At 37.1% G+C, this 19658-nt stretch overlaps 1 protein-coding gene across 3 annotated transcripts in view; it reads right to left on the bottom strand.

Moving 5' to 3' along the window:
• Nucleotides 1–19658, bottom strand: part of RANBP17 (RAN binding protein 17) — a 313424-nt gene that overhangs the window by 55507 nt on the left and 238259 nt on the right. For 2 of the 3 annotated variants that reach the window (XR_009563505.1, XM_030829950.2), the window contains exons 19-22: nucleotides 17369–17472; nucleotides 11554–11642; nucleotides 4097–4216; nucleotides 1463–1545 (exon numbers count right to left, since the gene is read on the bottom strand). Coding sequence is in view for 2 of the 3 variants with exons in the window: in XM_030829950.2 (XP_030685810.1) it covers nucleotides 1463–1545; nucleotides 4097–4216; nucleotides 11554–11642; nucleotides 17369–17472 (396 nt within the window). In the remaining variant the exon portion in view is untranslated. The remainder of the gene's footprint in view (nucleotides 1–1462; nucleotides 1546–4096; nucleotides 4217–11553; nucleotides 11643–17368; nucleotides 17473–19658) is intronic. The other variant, XM_030829951.2, reaches the window with a different exon arrangement.

Raw genomic sequence — 19658 nt, 5'->3', positions numbered from 1 at the left:
ATGGCCAAAGCAATCTTGAGAAGGAAAAATGGAGCTGGAGGAATCAGGCTCCCTGACTTCAGACTATACTACAAAGCTACAGTAATCAAGACAGTATGGTACTGGCACAAAAACAGAAATACAGATCAATGGAACAGGATAGAAAGCCCAGAGATAAACCCATGCACCTACGGTCACCTTATCTTTGATAAAGGAGGCAAGAATATACAATGGAGAAAAGACAGCCTCTTCAGTAAGTGGTGCTGGGAAAACTGGACAGCTACATGTAAAAGAATGAAATTAGAACACTCCCTAACACCATACACAAAATAAACTAATACACTTTTAATGGCTGTTCCTACATACACACACTCACTTAAAGAAGCTTTACAAAATTCTGTAAAATCTGTTTCTAGGTACTCCAAAAGAAGTATGAGAATCACAGGCAATTTTTGAGGCCAAACACAGAGTTGGCTGTTGATTTGGGAAAGTAAGACCAGACAGGCAAAAAAGAAGAGGACAAAGGAACGGAGGACACAGAGAGACATCTCTCAAGAAGAACCATGCAAAGTGTCCAGCCTGTAGTTAGTATTCAGTCAGTTTGTGGCGAACTAACAGAGGATTCTTATCTGTTGTATCGTATCCTCATTCCCTGGCTACATAAAGGTCTCAGAGAGTTGAGAATTTCATTGATGAAGCTGTCAGAAGTGGCAAATATTAGGGTTTATGGTAGTTCTAACGCTCATTTCTAACTACTAACCACATTTTTTTTTTTTTTTTTTTTCGGTACGCGGGCCTCTCAGTGTTGTGGCCTCTCCCGTTGCGAAGCACAGGCTCTGCACGCGCAGGTTCAGCGGCCATGGCTCACGAGCCCAGCCGCTCTGCGACATGTGGGATCTTCCCAGACCGGGGCACGAACCCATGTCCCCTGCATCGGCAGGCGGACTCTCAACCACTGCGCCACCAGGGAAGCCCCTAACCACATTTTTTTGTACTGTAATTGAATAGAACAATCATTACTGTAGAACTCTGATTCTTAGGATGCAGTGCCCCCAAATTTCCTACAATAAAATATTTACTGCTCTTTACCAGGATATTTTTCCAAAATTCAGTGCCGGTGACATACTGATTTAAGCATCCTTTGACGCAACACACTAAACTCCCTGATGTAACTTTTAGCAATTTTCAATATGCTATAACTTTTCAATATTCTATCTACAGTGTATTCCCTTTGCCTACTGACACTGCAATTTCATCTAAAAGAAATTCATCAAGCTGGTCAGGCATGATCTGTAGTCAAAGGCATGTTGCTTATTTCTCTTGATGTCAATATGATAGCTACCTGGCTTTTTGCACCCCTATTACCCACTTCACAAATTCATACAGATATGAAGGTTCAAAAGAACAAAATAACTAACATCATTCTTTCCTCCAAAGAGATAAAAGTTATATTGCAGAGACAAATATGGAAAAGGATACTCACCATAAGTGCAAATCATTTTACTAGCTTCTCTGAAGAGAAGAATTCCATTAGGAGATGATACATCAAAGTTCAAACGCTGGGATCTAAGAAATAAGCAAAAATTTAGACTATATGTGCAGATAAAAAAAACAAATATAGGTTTAAAATACCCAGAATTTTCATTTATTAGAAGTAGCAACAGTACAATTATCCCTTTTTTAAAGTGTCATTCCATTAAACAAGTATTGATAAAATGTGTGTGCTAATTCTCTCACTATAAAGATACTAGAACGATAAAATTATTTTCATTTATTTGCTGATTCAAAGAATTCACTTTTTATCTGTCAAAACAATATCCTGACATCCTATATCACTGACCTCTTACACCCCTCTCCTTTCATGCAAAGTGGTTGACAGATAATAATAAAGGAAACCCCAAGTATGTATAAGTTTATATAGTTACTTGGATAGAGATTTACACTTGAGATCTCCTGTAGTGCCTAATACACATCTTTAAAACAAATTATAAAATAACAGGAAATCTAAGTACCTTTAATATTGCTCATATGCATAATGAATCACTTGATACTTCAAGCATATTTCAAATACATTAAATTACATACAGACTATAGTTTCCATTGAACATAGCTCAAGTAAAGAGAAACAAATCCCAGAAGTTCTAAATAAGAACAGTTCTACTTTCCTAGTTCCTAACAGGTTGGGGAACAGTCTGAAAAGTGTAAAGGACTGACATGCCATCCTGACATAATATTTGCTTTCTTAACATCACTTTGGCTTTAGTTGGCTCCAATATACCTTTTTGCTCTGCTTTTAAGAAATAATGGTATATTTTTAAAAGGATCAGCAAAAATATGAAATAGGTCATAGCAAAGAAACACCAAAAAGCAAAGATATTTGCCAAGGAACAGAATAAACTGCTCGGAATAGAATAAATTGCTGCTTCTCTATGCTTTTTCAAAATGCTTCGGAATTAAGTGCAATTATAACTTATTAGAAATACTACTGGAAACATTTGATTGTTGGCATAGAATTCCGATTAAAGAAATGTATATACATAATACACATTAGGTTCCAGAGAAATATAGACAAGATAACATTTTCTGGGATTATAAATTTTTACCAGGTAGTTCTTTGGACAACTGTGCTAGATATGAATTATCCACCTATGGCAGATATAAAATACTTTACAATATACAACGTAATGATTTTTTCCTTTAGCATTAAATGTTATATCAGTAATATGAACTATTAATTACCTAGCTGAAAAAACTGTAATTTAATAAAAACTAAATTTCTAATATAAAGTATATAGCCACCCTTCGTTTAGTATTTAAGGCACCTAGAGAACAGTTTTAAAAAAACTAACAGCTTTCAAAAGAATACTCACATTTATTTATTTGCCAGGTCTTTTCCCACCTCTTGTTTTAAAAATTTTAAATTATTGCTGTGAAAAACTCAGCACCATAGATCAAATTAGAGTTGCAACCCATACTCCTTCCCTGTCTGGATATCTCCCTTCCAACATGCAATTTACAAAGAGGAACTGATGAAACAGTATGGCTAAGTGACAGGTAATTTGGTGCTAAGCCATATTCATAATGACATATCTTAAAGAGGTAAAACTAATTATCTTATTGCAGTTTTTCTCTTTTAGCTACACCTCTGTTAATATTTATATACAAAGAACCTGAACCTCTGCTTGTCTATGCAAATTATAAGGTCACCTAGGCAATTTCTGAGAAGTGTGGTAGTTGCTATTTAAATAAAAATTGTGAGTGCATAAATCATCCACATATGTGCATCTTGGCACAGAGGAAGAAGGATAACTTAGAAGTCAAGGCAGGAACAATCCCCAGGGCTTGAGACAAACTATGTGTCCACGAATTGCTCTGGGACTCAGTTCCCTTATCCATAAAATAAAGCATCTCAACTCAGAGACCTCTAAACTCCTTTCCTCCTCTACAGAACTGCAGTTAAGCAATGAGACAGTTAAAACTGCCCTGGGACTTTCCTGGTGGCACAGTGGTTAAGAATCCGCCTGCCAATGCAGGGGACACGCGTTCGAGCCCTGGTCCAGGAAGATCCCACATGCTGCGGAGCAACTAAGCCCGTGTGCCACAACTACTGAGCCTGCGATCTAGAGCCCGCAAGCCACAACTACTGAAGCCCACATACCTAGAGCCCGTGGTCTGCAACAACAGAAGCTACCGCAATGAGAAGCCCGTGCACCGCACTGAAGGGTAGCCCCCACTCGCTGCAACTAGAGAAAGCCTGCGCGCAGCAACGAAGACCCAACACAGCCAAAAATAAATAAATTTATAAACAAAACAAAACAAAAACCTACCTTCCTCCATCTTGTGCTTTTGAATCTTTTAAATAATGGTGGCTGTAGTGTTCCAATTTTTTTCCCAGTTCCCATAGTCCCCGTATACACCTAAGTATACTAAATTGTTTCTCGCCCAAAGTCTCAACCTTATATCTCTAATTCTACTGCTTTCAACTGATCATCTTAAGCTTTGGTTCCCGGGTTCTTGCTAAGTCTTAAATATACAGGCACGAGGCAGGAAAGTCTGACCTCTGAAGAGTGCTACCAAATAGTAAATGACCTTTTCACTTGCCTATGCTACCTCTTACCTGTTTTGCATCAGTTCTGCCATAAGTTTTAAGATGGGAGTTGTACACGCTGGCTCTCCATACCACTGCTCAACAGCCCTCTGAAGGATGGGAATATAGGTTGGGTACCTTTTATAAAGCCTGTTAAAGAATTTAAGGGTCAAAAGAAATATTGTTTCTGAAAATTGGTGCCACTTAAAAAGAAAACAAAGGAATCCACATTTGTTCTATGTTTAGCATACTTATGAAGTATCATGTAACATAGTTAAAGAATTATGCTTAATATTGCAGGAAAGGAAAATAAGTTTAGTTAATGAGGGGTAAAAAATGTGAACTGCTATTATCAGAGTTTGTTGGGCATCAAACTACTTAAGAAAAAAATGTTGTTTATTATGTAACTTTTAAAATACATAAAAGTAGAGGGAAAGAGTAAAGCCTATGCATTTATCTCCCAGCTTAGAAATTATCTACATTCTTTTATTTTAAGTTGTTGACTTAACTCTGCTTAGTTCCACTATAGCCCCAAGGAACGCTAGGGATGACAGCTTGAAGAAAAGCTTTGGGTAATTTTTAATCTCAACTCAAGGTCAGTTTGCTAAAAGGTAGTCCCTTGTACGCTCAAGGAGAAATTCTCAAACACCCTCATCAATACTAAGGAGTGCATGTCTCTGTTAAGTCAATGGCTGAGACCACCAGAACCTGGAAAACTCTGACTCAGCTCCACTGACCCTTTAACCCATAACTGGCCTCCTCCTAACAAATGGACACAGAAATATAAAATTAAGGCCTAAAACTGCAGCAGAAAAACCCCTTCCTATACCACTACCTTCATTTCCTTTTTCTTTTCCTAATCCCTAAATCTGTCTCTTTCTGATGTTTTTCAATGTACTTGTCTTTTTGTTTCAGATGGAAGTGCTGAACGGAATCACCTCATGTTGTTCCTTTCCTGTGTGGTATGGGTAGTGACCTCCATGGTGAGAAAAGATCACAATTTTCTTCCCTGCTCTTAGAATAAATTTCAAGTTCCTTAGCATGGCAAACAAGGTCCTTAATATCTGGTTCCTGCCTACCTCCAGTCTCGTCTCTTAGTGCTCCTGCCCTTATCTATGGTTTGGCCATTCCTAATTCTCTGCAAACCCACTGATGCCGACTCTCTCTTGTCTCTATTCCTCTATATGCTGCTTTGTCTGCCTAACACATTCCAAACTGTATTTCAACATCTAGCTCAAGTTTTACTTCCCCTGGAACGGTGAAATTTTCCCTTTTTTGTCAAAAGGAATCAATCTCCTCCTCATCTAAGTTCAATGAGCACTTTGACCACGTCTCTCTTATAACAAACTGTATTACGGTTCGTTGCTTGTGTTACCCATCTGCCCCATTAGATAGTGAGTTTCTCAAGGGCAAAGACCTGTGCTTCCCTACTATGACCTTGTTAATTCCTATTTGTCCCTCATATTTCAATATACATGTCAATTATTCCAAGAAGCCTCCGTGACACCTCCCCTAATCCCCCATGACTAAGTGTGTCTCCTATGTAAGGCTCTGGTACCCTGTGTTAGTGCTATCATAGCACCTTATCTCTCCTATTATATGCTTTTTGAGAGCACAGCATAGGTACTTATTGTATGCAATCTCTTATCTCTCCTATTATATGCTTTTTGAGAGCACAGCATAGGTACTTATTGTATGCATGGACCTGGCACAAAATAGATTTCAATAAACATTTGTTGTGGTAAACCTGCCAACCTAAAAATGAGGTGTAGCATACTTAATTAGACCTACCTATCTGATTCTTTTAAGCTGTGCATTTCACTTTGAAGCTTCAGGAAATAATTCACATAACATTTAGTGAAAATAAGCCCTTAAATACCTTAAGAGTGTCAGGCTCCCTAAAAGTGCAAAAAGCAATACTTTTGTCCCCCTAGATATACATGTTAAGGCTGTATTTGAATATATACGAACAATTTACTTAAGTATTTATTGAAGGCCTATTCTATAAATGTCTTCTCACTGTTACAGACTCTCTGGAGCCATCAGTGAATCAAACATTAAAAAAATCCCTGCCCTCGTGGAATTTATATTCTAATAAGACAGAAAATAAAATAGATATATGATCCTTTAGAAAGTGCTACAAAGGAAATAAGGCAGAGAGAGGAGATGAGAAGTGAGTGTATATGTGTGAATGAGGTTTCAGTTGGATGAAAATGAAAAATATAAAATCAATAAACTTGATTATTAACTCTATTTTGTCAGATAACTTACTGTTTTATTTTCTTCTATGGACTAGAAAATCTGTTATTTTTGATAGATGGTAGATACTCTGTGCTATGTACTGTGCCAGGGATCCAGTGGTAAGTAAGACATGGCTTTTGTTCTTGGTGAATTCATGCTTGAGCCTGGGTGGTGCACACATAATAGTAATGCTCTGAGTACCAAAATTCTGAGAAAATACTCCACCCAGAGATCTGAGTACAAACTCAGCGATCACGAGTGGGAAAGCATCTGGAAGACTCATCAGGAGACTGAAAAGACCCAAATCTCAGAATCTAAGGATATCATAAGCACACAGATGCCCCTTTGCAAGGCATTCTAAAGACATCAGGACCATCATACTTTTCAGAGCACACTGTATTCACTATGGGATAAGGCCCGGGATATGAGGGGATGCTCCCTTTTCTGTGTGGAATGAGAGTGGTGCCAACTCTAATATGCTTCTGACAGAGGTGACTGCCACAGAGAAAATGAGTGATTACTGGAAAGCAGAGTAAAGGTCTACCAAGCAGGGAGGTTAAAAGGGTTTCAGAGTGAGAGCGCCAGACTCAGATTACACGGTGAGAATCAGAACCTACTCTAGGAGTTTAATTTTCCAGTGGCCTTGTGAGAACTATGTATACATGGATAGGAGGAAGACAGTGGGAGACCTTAGGCAGAAGTGGCACAGATCTAACTGCTTTCACCTAGATCTCCCCAATGGATTCCTAAGGTCAACACCAGATAAATAAAAAATAAAAAAATTAATGATATGCTATTGCCTTATAAGATGCTAAATATGAGAAACTGAAAAGAATGAGGTTTGTTTCTTGATGACATCCATCCATCCATCCATCCACCCAATAGTTACTTGGGCTGGACCCCAAGAAAGCATAAATGAGTAAAAAAGTAATTCTTTTCCTCTGAGATTTCACAGTAGAGAAAGCATTCTAATATACTAGAAGGCAAAAAAAAAGAGGTTTTTGTTAAAAATTTTAGGAGGTAAGAGTGTGAGCATGTGGTTCCAGAACAGAAATAGCCTGCTAGTTCAGAGCTTAATTGAAAGGTATTCCTTGAACGTGAAACATCTATACCTTTGTTCATGGAGGCAAACGCTGCTGGGAAGCCGTCTCTCTTTCGGTCTGGCAAATGCCTATCCATCTTTCAACACCTAGCTCAACTTTTACTTCCCTGGGAAGCCTACTTTTTGCCCCAAATACCAATCTCTTCCTCTTAAATGTTCATATGGTCCTTTGCATGCAACTTTGTTACAATACATTGATGGTTTATTAGTTATTTGTTATGGCCACTAGATTATGAGCTTCTAAGGAACGATCCATTTTATTCATTCTTATAAAAAGCAATCATTTTATTCATTTCTCATGCCTGGCACAATGCACTCAACATATGCTTGTTGAACAGCAATTTTTCAGGTTTACTTTCTTCCCTATTTCAGTTTGTCTAACATACTGCTGACTATTCTCTTCTTGAAATACAATTCTCGTTCTGTTAGTCAGTCAAAATCATCAATTGCTTTATACCATCTATGGAATAAGGGTCTCAGTTCCTTAGCCTGATATTCAAGGGTCCCAGACAACCTGCGTGTCCAACCATAAAATAAGTGTATCTTTAACAAAATATCTTCTCTACTACTCTCCTTCCTAAACCTGTGCTTAGACCAACTGAAAACCTCTTACTTCACAGTTCCAACAGTTCAATCCTACTTATGTGATATGACCCAAAGAAATACCTTCACCTTTACAGAGCCTTTCCTGATGCGCCAGCTAAATGCAATCACTTTATTTCTATCTTCGTTATGGCACTTATCACCTTCTGTATTTTATTACAGTTGTTTAGGTAGATACCTAACTGACTCTATTAAACTGTAACATCATTTTGGGGTGGGATTTGAGGGTAAGAAATCTACAACCCTCATGAATCCTCGGACAGTCCTTAGCCAAATCTGCTGAATAAGTGAGCAAATCGGATTCCTTTGTCTCATTCCATATTAGGGAAAGGAACTAACAACAGTGGAGGGGTATATTTACTTTGTGCCAGACACTGTACTAGGCCCTTTATATATGTCAGTTCACTCACTTCTTACAACATACCTGTGATACAAGTATTATTAGCCCTGTTTCATGGAGGAGAAAACTGTGATTCTGAGACATTAAGTAATTTACCCAAAACCCCACAGGTTGTTAAGTGGTGAACCCAGGACTGGAACCTAAGACTGTCCTATTTCAAAGTTCTTTTTTTTTCCCTACAAATCTCATTGTCTTGCCTTGTCTTTGTAAAATGTGTTTATTCATATTAAACAACAGCACTGACTGCGTGACTGAAAAACAGTGTACTCAAAGATCAGGATTATGACAATTAAAAGAATGAGTGTGAGGAAATAGCATCCTACACATTCTTTTATTTTTTTCAATTTCCCGCTGGGTTTTTGATACTTAAGTTTAAGTATGATCTGGAAAAAGCTTAAACAAGGGGACTAAATACAGTGCAAGGTAAGGTGCTTTTATATTGTTGCATTCTCACTACAGGGGCAAAGAAATAGCAGTGATTCTTCTTCTGTTCTCCAGTAGTGGGACAATTTATCAACATGGTTGCTGTGTAGTTTCAGGCAATTTAGGTTTGGAAGGACAGAGTGATAAGTAATGTAGTCCGTGTACCAGTTAATGCAGTCAGTGTTTATAGAAATGTTTTTAAATTAAATAGCTAACCACTAAAATAGCATTTTATCAAATAATCACGATAAATAAAATGCATTTTGACTTTAAGATGACATGTGCTCTTATAGGATGTTTCTTCTGTATGCTAAGGACTATACAGCAAATTAAAGCACACACATTTATGTGGATAAAAGGCAAATAAACTTTCTCCAGCAGTAATATTAGAATCATCACTGACGGTTTGACATATCAATATTTTAGGAAGAATAAATGACTTTCATATCCATGTTTTTTTTTAAATCATATACTTGCTCATTTTTACATTACTAGAATACTTTGGAAAGAATCTGTACTCTGTCACCTGAAACTGCTTAAAGTATTTCGAAATATTTTAATAAAGCTCTTTGAATTATCAAACAATATAACTTTTAAACAAATTTTACTATTATTATAAATATTTGCTCTTTTACCCCTTGCTCAAAGGAAAACTATAAATCTTGCCTCAACTGAATGAACACCATTTATCATATTCATTTTGTTGTCAATACAATTATGAAAAGCCTTTGGCCTTTTCCCAAGGAAGCTGATTTGCTACTAAAACTCAATTATTATAAGCAAGGCCGGTACCAAGCCATCCCGTTTGGCAATCTAACATAACTTCCTGCATAACTGACACTTGGCCCTCCGTCCCTGACCCTAATAACATCAACGTCTACAGTCAGATGGAGGAGACAGCGGTTTCTAGTCCAAAACAAAAGTTAAGTCCCAAGGTTTTCCGTTTGCTATTTTCTGCCATCTGCTGGACAAAAGTTTCATTTCAGATAGGTGCCCAAAAGAAGGAGCAAAGTGAGGAAATGGAAAACAGACTTAATTAAAAACTTAAATTACAATATGTTCTATAAATTTTAGGCAGTATCAATTACGACAGATATTTCTATTCTTTGATGCTAAGGGGAAAGTTCTTATCTGAACTCTTAGTTAAGATTGTTGCTGAGGAAAACGTGAAGCATTAATTGCTGGACCTCCTAGAGTTGTAGGTTGGCTTCAAGATCACCATCAATTTTAAAGCGCTAAAATTAGGTTTTTACAATATTTCAAATAAATGAAAGTTTTTGCTTTGCGAGCTTATATTTATGTTTAGAGAAATGAAAGGGTCATATGTAATTCCAGTTTATTCTGCACAGTTAAAAGAGTTGTATGACTTTGCAGGTTAAAATCTACAATCTCTGTACATGTACTTTGTATGCTGATATAAAGACATACATGATTTCTAAACGGCATGGAAAATTCTTATCTCTAACCCTTCTATGGGCACATAAATCTGATGAGGTAGGTTTTAATAGTAAGTAAAAATGTAAGTAAGTATTCAAAATTAATGCTAAACGATTTCTTTAATGTGTAGCGTTCTCCCTGAAACATGCCCAGATCCTGTTCGTTATGTTTTCGGCCATAACTGTGTCATCAGTACTTGAAGACTGCCTTTAAGAAGTTTCTTTTGTAATTTAATTTATGAGGGAAGTTTCTTTTGTAATTCAATTCATGAGGGAAGTTCTTATTTATGATAAAAAGGGTCTGAAAAGAGCAACTGACAAATAATGTAACTTAAAAAATAACTTTAAGGTTACAGAATTTTCTTACGTGCTCTGATGGTTTCATGTATAAAGGCATGAAAACATATGTTACACTTACATGACTTGCATAAACTATCACTTTCTGTTAGGATCAAAGAGGATTCGTACAATATTGCTAAAACAATATGAATAGTAACCATTTACGACTACCTATTATGTTCTAGACATTATACAAAGTGCGTTACCTATTTCAGTGGTTACAATAGGCCATGACACTGGATGTCTCCTTTTATAGATGAGGAAACTCAGAGAGGTGAAAAGACTTGCCAAAGTTTACACAGCAAATGGAGAGTTAGGAATTCAAGCTAGGTCTGCCTAACACCAAATCTTTTTACTATTAATGATGAGGCATTTCTGTGGGGGGATGTTTGTTTCCTTGCTTATTTATTTTGCTGTCTGTACTAAGCCTTGGCAAAGGTAAGTTCAAATTTTATATCAAATGAAAATCCTAACGATTTATTTCCCCCTTTTCATGTCCATTAATATTTTCATGATGATGAAAAACTACAGCATGATAAACTGAGCCTCAAAGAGATAAAGTGACCTCAGCTCTGCTGTTTGAGATGGAGTGGGAATCCAAATCTCCTCGAAAATGACAAATGGTAGGATCCATTGATCTGGAGTTAGAGACGTCAGCCCAATTACCCCTGCAACCCCAACATAAACAATCATTTGGGGATGTGATTTTTTAAGGTGTCGATACTTAATGGCACCAAAAAAGTGACCTCTCTGAGCTGGGTCTCCAAATGCTGTGCTCAGTTATCTGTACTGCTGCCACTGTGCTGTAATTTTTAGCTGATTACACATTAGTTCATTTAGCTTTGTTTCCTCTTCCCTACTGTGCCATACTATTAAACGAAAGCCAGGGGCCTGGCATCCCTCTGTGCACAGAGCTGGTATTGTCACAGTGTAATAAGGATACATCCAGTCAAACAGCATGGTGTAGCTGGTCTTTGTGTTCAGTGCAAAGGCAATCCCTCGAAGATCTCTTGCCAGCCCGATCAACAGACGCTGTCAGTGGGAAAGAGACACAGTAATTGATTTTCACGTTAGCACAGAGCAGATGGAGTAATAATCAGGCAATAATGACCACATATCTGATTTTGATTCATTAGCTAAAATGTCTCGCTCAGATCTCTTTCTATAGAAAGTCATAGACTTTTTAAGCAAACAGACCATCAAATCTGCTGACCAACTCTGCTTCTTATAAATTGAGCTGAGTCATAATTCCAGTAGCTTAGAAACATTTAGATTCCTAACATACTTTGTTTCTGAATAACGCCAAATTAGAAAAAAAGAAGAGTGTTGATAATTCCACGAAACAGAAATGTACAGGGTATAGACATTATTTAATAACAACAAATCTTAACCACATTGGCTTGCAAGAGATCAGTCCTACTATACAATTTGGAGTCTAACCTGAAAGCACACTGGCATTTAAAGATCCCTAAGGAATATCTTTAGTAACTTAGGACAAAATGAAACTGGCCAGATGACCTATTGGTACTGTGGCATACCCAGAATGGCATTCACATTCCCCAAGCAAGGAAAAGATATAAGGAAAAGAGTTCTTCTACACTCAGTATCAGAAGACTTGAATTTAAACCCAGCTTTACTTCTTAACTGTAAGACTTAAGGCAAGGCAAATTATCAGTCTCAGTTTTCTCATCTCTGAAAGGGGCTAATGATGCCTCTCTCACAGAGGCACTGTCAGGAATAAATTTAATAAATTTATATAAAAGTGCCTAACAAGAGCCTGATACATACATAAGTGTTCCATAAATACTTAGTTTTAGAGAAAACAAAACAAAACAAAATGAAAACTTGACTCTTAAATAGAAGAGATCTGACTCGTACTCTGGACCCTTAATTAAGCTGTCCTTAGGAAGATGCTTGGGAAGTGAAAAAGAAAACCCGTGAACAGATGCTAGAATGTCAGAACAAAGAGTACAAATAAACATAATTGCAGAACAAGGGGGTGGGATAATTGAGATATGCAACTGTGATTTCTGAAGATACTGTTTTCAGTGGAAATATTCTGCCAGAAAATGGTCTCTGAACTATTTCATCAGATTTTCTTTTCCGCACACTTTGGTAATAAATGAAAGTCTCTTCAGGAAGGCGTTTAAATTATCATTAAGGACTTGGAAGTGAATGCTGACCCTCATCTTAATGACTACAAAAATTTCAAAGTAGGAAACAGTTTATGTCACAAGTATCTGTAATTTTTGATCCCCCTTCCCCAATGCCCCATACCTAAAAGGTGACTCAATATAACTGGAAGCTGTTTATAAGAATATTCAGTTTCTATACTGTGTAACAGCTTATAGAATGATGGTAATCTGAATTTCTGAATCTGTGAACCCTGAACTTTTGTTTCTGCTTCTTTAAATAACTTATTCTTTTTCCTTTCATAATCTCACCAGTCCTTGTTTTTCTATAATCGGCCAGTCTCTCTGTGTAGTTCTCTTCTGTGACTGCTATTTTTCTTTAAACCATTTTGCCTTTTATGTAACCTGTTTTCATCACCTGGAAACTATTCTCCTCTTTCTCAGCTTTCCACGTTTCTTGCAGCTTCCAGGACAGAATATGTCTTCTAAGAAGTCTTTGAACAATTCTATTCTGACTAATTCTCTTTGTAGTCTTTCTATTGAAGTGGCCTTTTTTGATGCTATTTTTGTTATGTACACTTACAAATTACAGGCTACTCTTCAAATAATCTTCAGTTTTCACATATACATAAGGTACTCATCACCATTCAACTCTAAATCGGTCAACAGGAGCAATAAGTTTTACTTTGTGTCTAGTGCAAAAGGCTCTTAAAATATTTTAGACTATCCTTATTACGCAAAAAGGTTAATATTTATTTCATCACAAATTTTTTTCTTAAGAGACACCAAGTTAACAGAAGGGCTCTAACTGACTCAAATCTATGAAATTATATCCATTTTAGAAAATGTTACTCCAAAGCAGAGGAAGCATATGACAATATAATAACTAAATATGTTTTCAAAAGATTCGACTGAACAGGAAAATGCAGTGTTAATGTGAGAAACAGATCTCTCATGCTCAAACAATCTTTTATCTCAAAGCAGCAAGAGTACTGTAATAATCTATACAGACACTCAAACAACACTAAGGAAGTACTTTCTTGACAGTCAAAAGATACCCAGTTCTGGAACGAGACCAGGAAAACTGTTAACAAGGAGCTCAACCAGGCTATCAAACAATCTCAGAGATCAAGGGATGATCTGAAATTTAGGGGAGGAAGAGCCACAATTTACCGTCTCACTTAAAACAGTACAAAGAGGTTTATTTAAAAAGTTGCCTTTCTCCTACAGTGAGTCAACACTTGACTGACCTGACAAATGAGAGGTCCTTATAAAGTGAGGCTGTCTGGGGGAGTGTGCAGGTCTGGCGTATCTAATCCTAAGGATTCCTTTTTTGGATAGTTCAAGGAGAAACTGCTCGGTGCTGCAGTCTCCTGCATGGTGAACGGCCGTCTGTGTGCCAAGTGTGAGACGGATGGGCTGGGAAACAGTTGAAATGCGGCTCCTTCCACCCTGACCTCCAAAACAGGGTTTCTAATGGAAAGTCTGACAGACCCTTTACTGTAGTGGCACTACTGGGGGCAGCTATAATATTATCCTCATAATTCTACTATATAATAACAACAAAGAAAAAGAAGGTGAAGGGTCATTGTGCTTTGTCTTTAGAATTAAGATGGCTGTCTTCATCCTTACAGCATACTCTTAATTCTGAAGACACATCTTAATAACCTCTAAATAGTTCCAACAAAAGAGCCGTGTCAGAGGAATGAGCAGGCCCCAAGGTGTTTCAACTGGAGTGTTTTCATCTGCCTTTATTGCTCTATCCCTCTCCAGAATTAAGGCAATAACCTGTGATAAATTATTCAGGAACTGCTACAGGGATCAAAGCAAAATCATTCTGTTAAAGTGCTGTTTGCAACATTTGGCACTTAGTGCGAAAACTTTTAATGTGCGCATGCTGAAAATCTAGGATTTTAAATAATTTAACATTGTGGAGTTTTTACGAAGGGACTAAAGATAGCAGGTTCCTATTTAACTGCTCCTCTTCCTCCTAGAAATTTTCATTCATTTCCCTTAAAACTGATGACGTCATGGCCAAAGCAAAAATGATGCATGGGGAGTCAGAGTACTGGACTATATTTTACTATGGGTACAATCATAGGGGGGAAACACGTACTGTGAACTAACGCTTTAGAGCCAGCGTTTGTCAGAGCAATTTCTTTCCTTTTCCCTTTCCTTTGAAAAGAGAAACCCAAGACAAAAATTCAATGTTCTCTTCAATTTTATTAGGACTAAGTAAGAAAACAAAGCTATAAATTTAAGAGTTTTACAGCATTTCCTTCTCTCACAACCGTATTTCAATTTGGCAGTGTAGGTCCTTAATGCTTATGTTTATCCTGAAATCCGCATTTGAAAAATATCTATCAATAAATAGGCAGTTAGAAAATCCTGGTAAGGGTTGCAAATTAAATGAATTTGGCAGTCCTGCAGCATTTTCATAGAGATCTTTTAATGGCATCACCTCCTGTGGATTGGAATACTGAATACTTTATTGAAGAACAAAACAGAACTGTTTTTATCTCTAGTATTTGCAAAATGAAGTACCTGAAAGCACTTCTGCATGTATTATTTATTCATCATGATAGAAAAATAGGCTTAACCTAATAAATTACATTTAAAAGCATTTACTGCAAAAGTTTTGTTTATGATAAAGCAACAGATTTAGTTCTTTATCGGTAGCTTAAAGCACCAAGTTTTCTTTATACAAATTAGACAGATGGTGCTTACAGTAGAATTTACTAAAGGTCTGTCACAACAAATGCAGCCAAGCTGCATATTTAATCACTGCAGAATCTTGTCTACCTGCAGCTGCCAACTGCTAATCCAATTTCCCTGATAAATGTGGCAAGAGACACGATCAGCAATAAAGAGCATCTAACTCCATTTTCCTGCAGGGCGTCTTTTGATGAACATTTAGGACGGAAGCACGGAGTGCACTGTGTGGCCTTGGTTCGTGGCAGCTGCATGCATTCTGAGGCACAGTTCTCAGGTTACTCACTTAATTCTGCCACTATCATTACGTTGCTATTGATCTCAGTAGCTGTTGCCTACACAGCATTACTCTAGATGAAGCTGAATCAGGCAGTTATCATGCATCAAACTTGCTCAAAAGCCTGGAGATTTCCCCTTAATTACTTGTGATTTTATTTGCAAATACCGTTAAAGTGTAATCAAGCAGTCACTTTCCAGGGTCGTTAAGAACTTGCTGGTTTAGGGATATATCACAGGAACTCCATTAAAAATGACTCTAGGAAGATGGTTTCTATCAAACTAGACGGGATTACATCAAAACGGGTTTGGAGTATAATGAAATCTTCAAATGAGACAAATGTAATTTTTATAAAGATAGTGTTTTTCAACCTCATGGCTTCTTTCTGATATAAAGGGCAGCAATAACCACCTTAAAGTTGCAAAGATTTTTCTGGTCATTAAAAATATTTGGGAGACATCTAAAAAACATAGCTAACCTGAGTAGAAACTCTGGTGAAGAATTTCAGCAACACTATAAACACAAAGAAAATCTCTAAGATCCTTTTTTGGTTTTAAAAATTCTATGACTATTGCATGTTGATAAACATGCATTTCAAAAACTCTATGTCAAAATAGAAGGTACAGTATTTGGTTAATTATTTTTTAGTACAAGAATTACACTGAATAATCACCAAAGGCCATCATTCTTCTATTTGGCTTCTTACTGCTAATTTTTTTTTTTTTTTTTTTTTGGTAGAGAGAAGAGGAGCCATGCAAAATGACTGTCAATATTTTCAACACATTTCAAATAACAATAAAACATGACTCAAGTATCACCAACAAAGGTGCCTACATTTTCGGTATATATTTATTAGTCTTTTAAGAATAATAACCAGTGTCAATCTATTTAACACAGCCCTGATACATCAGAATTTCAGAAGATGTTATTCCTATTTAGCAGATCTTGTGCTCCCCATCCCCCATATTAAAATATGGGGCTGTTTTGTCACAAACAGCTTGCTACACTTAAGGATTTTACTAATAAAACATAATGTTGTCTTAGATATTATGACTGTTGCCACAGCTGAACTGACTTGTCAAATCAATCCTAATATGGCTCCCACAGGCACATAAAAACCTTATTTAGCTATCAGTTACCCTAATCACTTTGTTCAGTTTAAGAATGCAATACTTCAAGACCAGCTCCTATTTATACATATATGCCTAGCCATTTAATAAAGTCTTGATTTATACAAATTCTTGTTTAAAAATATTTAGAGATGTAGTATTTTAGCATGTGTACATTTGTGCATTCCTCCATATAAATATGTTGAAACATAGAGTGTGGGGTAGATGAGGGAATAGGACGTTTAAAGTGGTGTACCCACGAGAAATGTTCTTTTAAAAGATATTGCCACGAGAGACAAATGCATCATCTAATCATAAGCTCTCTGAAATCATTCGATAACCTCAAAGTCCATTTGTATAAGGAACTAGAAAAGTACTTGTATGAAAAGTACAACTCAAAGACACATGCAATTGGGAAATTAAGATTGATGAAGCACAAAGCACACACAAATATGCAGACCTTTTTCTGAATCTATACATCCTAGAATGAACAAAATCATCTTTCCTCATGTTCGGAAACAAACCCACCTTTACATCTTCTTGTTTAAAGTTGTTATTGAATATCTGTAACACTGTTTCAAAAGAGACTGTAAGAGGCAGCATGAAATTCTCAAATTCGTCCTCATCTTCGCCTATCAGAAAAACAAAAGGGTCATTGCGCTTTAAGATGCATGCTATTGTCCATTAGCCTCCACAGTGAGTGCTTCATTCAGGCTTAGAAATGTTCTTGAGAAGGGGTCAGCCTGCATTCACCTCCGTACCACATTTTGTGCTTTGGCTCATTGAATATTCTGGTGTTTTGCCTTCTCTTTTGCACCAAATGAAATAGCAAAATTACTTACCAGCCATTTTTTTTCCTGGCTCTTTATTGGATCAAATAGACTCATGCCCCAGGCTTCTCAGCCCTTCAGCTCTTAGGGCCCCCAGAGCTTCCCTAATGCCTCAAGGAAAGGCACTTTCAAAGCCTCAGACAACTGGATCTTTTTTCCCTTTCTCTTTAGGTGCCAAGGCCCTAAAGGGCTCACAGACTCAGGTGCCCAGATAGCCCTAAGTTATTATTCTCTTTTATTTATGTTCTTTTTTATTAATTTGTTAAATGGATGTCAGGGAAACTTTTATCTCCAAACGGGATGGGGTCCCTCATGGGTCATTTGGATTTTAAGTACATTCTCCATTGAGTACACTTCCTTTTGCAATAAGCTTCTTTTTCTTTATATAAAAAAGGGAAAAGAGACATTTTCTATTGTTTTTTCACTTTGAAGGTAGAATCTTCATTTAACAAATGGATATGTTACACAATTGGTAATTTATCCTTTTCAAAAGGGGTTTCCTTCAAATGAGAAAGTTTTCTCATTCATCCTATGCCACAGGGAATTGTGAGTCCCACTTTACTGATGAAGAAACAGGCAGAGAAACGTTAAGCGACTGCTCAAGGTAGCATACTTAGTTGGAGGTGTAACTATACTGTCCAGACCTCCTGATTTCTATGCTAGCAGTTTTTAAGCAGAGAATTAGAGAGGAAATAAGATCTCAGAGCAGAGATCAGTGGTTCTCAAAGTTTGGTCCTTGACCTAGCGGCATCAGCATTACCTGGGAACATGTTAGATATAAAAACCCAGGTTTCATCCCAGATCCAGCAATTTTTGTTTTAAGAAGTCTTCCAGGTAACTCAGATGCATGCAAATGTTTGAGAAACACTGGCCTATATATTATTCTACAGATAAGGAGAGCGAGGTCCAAGGCCACATACACAGAAAATCAATGGCAGATTCAGGATCTTTTGACTCTTAAGGAGTGGCTGATCTGGCTGACCCTGATCTTTTGTGACTTCTCTTTTCCCTTTAACCTTACATACTTTGTTTCTGGAGTCCAACAGATTCAGGGACTCAGCTTTCTTCAGAAAGAGATGTCAAAAGGCCAATGAGTCTTTCCTAGTATGCTGTTCGACACAAGGATCAGGGTGCTAGGTGAAGGGGAAGGTAAACCAAATTATAGTGACCTCGTGGTGCAATGGTAGTACGTCTGACTCCAAGTTATAAGCCCTGCCCTGTCAACTAGCTATGCGACCAAGTTACTCCTCTTAGATACACCCTCTGTCAACTGGGGATAACATGAGACCTTTATAGGAGCCAGTTTTATTTTTCAAAGCCCAGGTCAAATGATAGCTTTCTTAATGTCTGAGCTAAGCTCCCCTTCAAGTACTAAGATCCTACTGCAAGTATTCCCCTTCCCCCTTTGGGTTCTCACAGCATTTTGTCTGATTCTTCCCCTTTGTCTGATCCTTTAGACAGCATGTATCAGTCTGCTGTGAATGGCAGATATTTTAGCAGATAGCTAATACTAACACTTAATAATACCACCTATATCATTCTACTACTACCACCATTTGATGAAGGTTACTGTGGAGATTAAATGAGATAAAATTTGTAACATGTATATGTAAATTATTAGATTTATCAGCCTACACTGATACTATCTTTGGCTTTGCTTCTGGAGAACCAAGACTGCATCTTTTCATTTCTCTGTGAAGGAGAATGATGTAGGTTAAGCCCCTGCAATAAACAGACCCAGTGTCTGGCTCCATCATGTACTGTTTAACTTTGGATACTCAGCTGATCACTTTGTGTCTCAGTTTTCTCATCTATAAAATAAGGATAAATACTTATCTTTTGAGGATTATTGTGTATATTAAATGTATATACAGGAAAAATAGATGATGCACCTAGAACAGTGCCTGGTACATATTAGGGAAATACTGTATTTGAATGAAAAGTAGGTGTTCAATTAAAGGTAAATTTTAAAATTACCTTATTTTCTT

Source organism: Globicephala melas, chromosome 3 (genome assembly GCF_963455315.2).
Source record: "Globicephala melas chromosome 3, mGloMel1.2, whole genome shotgun sequence".
Classification (NCBI taxonomy): domain Eukaryota; kingdom Metazoa; phylum Chordata; class Mammalia; order Artiodactyla; family Delphinidae; genus Globicephala; species Globicephala melas.
Note: the sequence above shows the minus strand (reverse complement) of the source record. Positions and strands in the feature narration are given on the sequence as shown.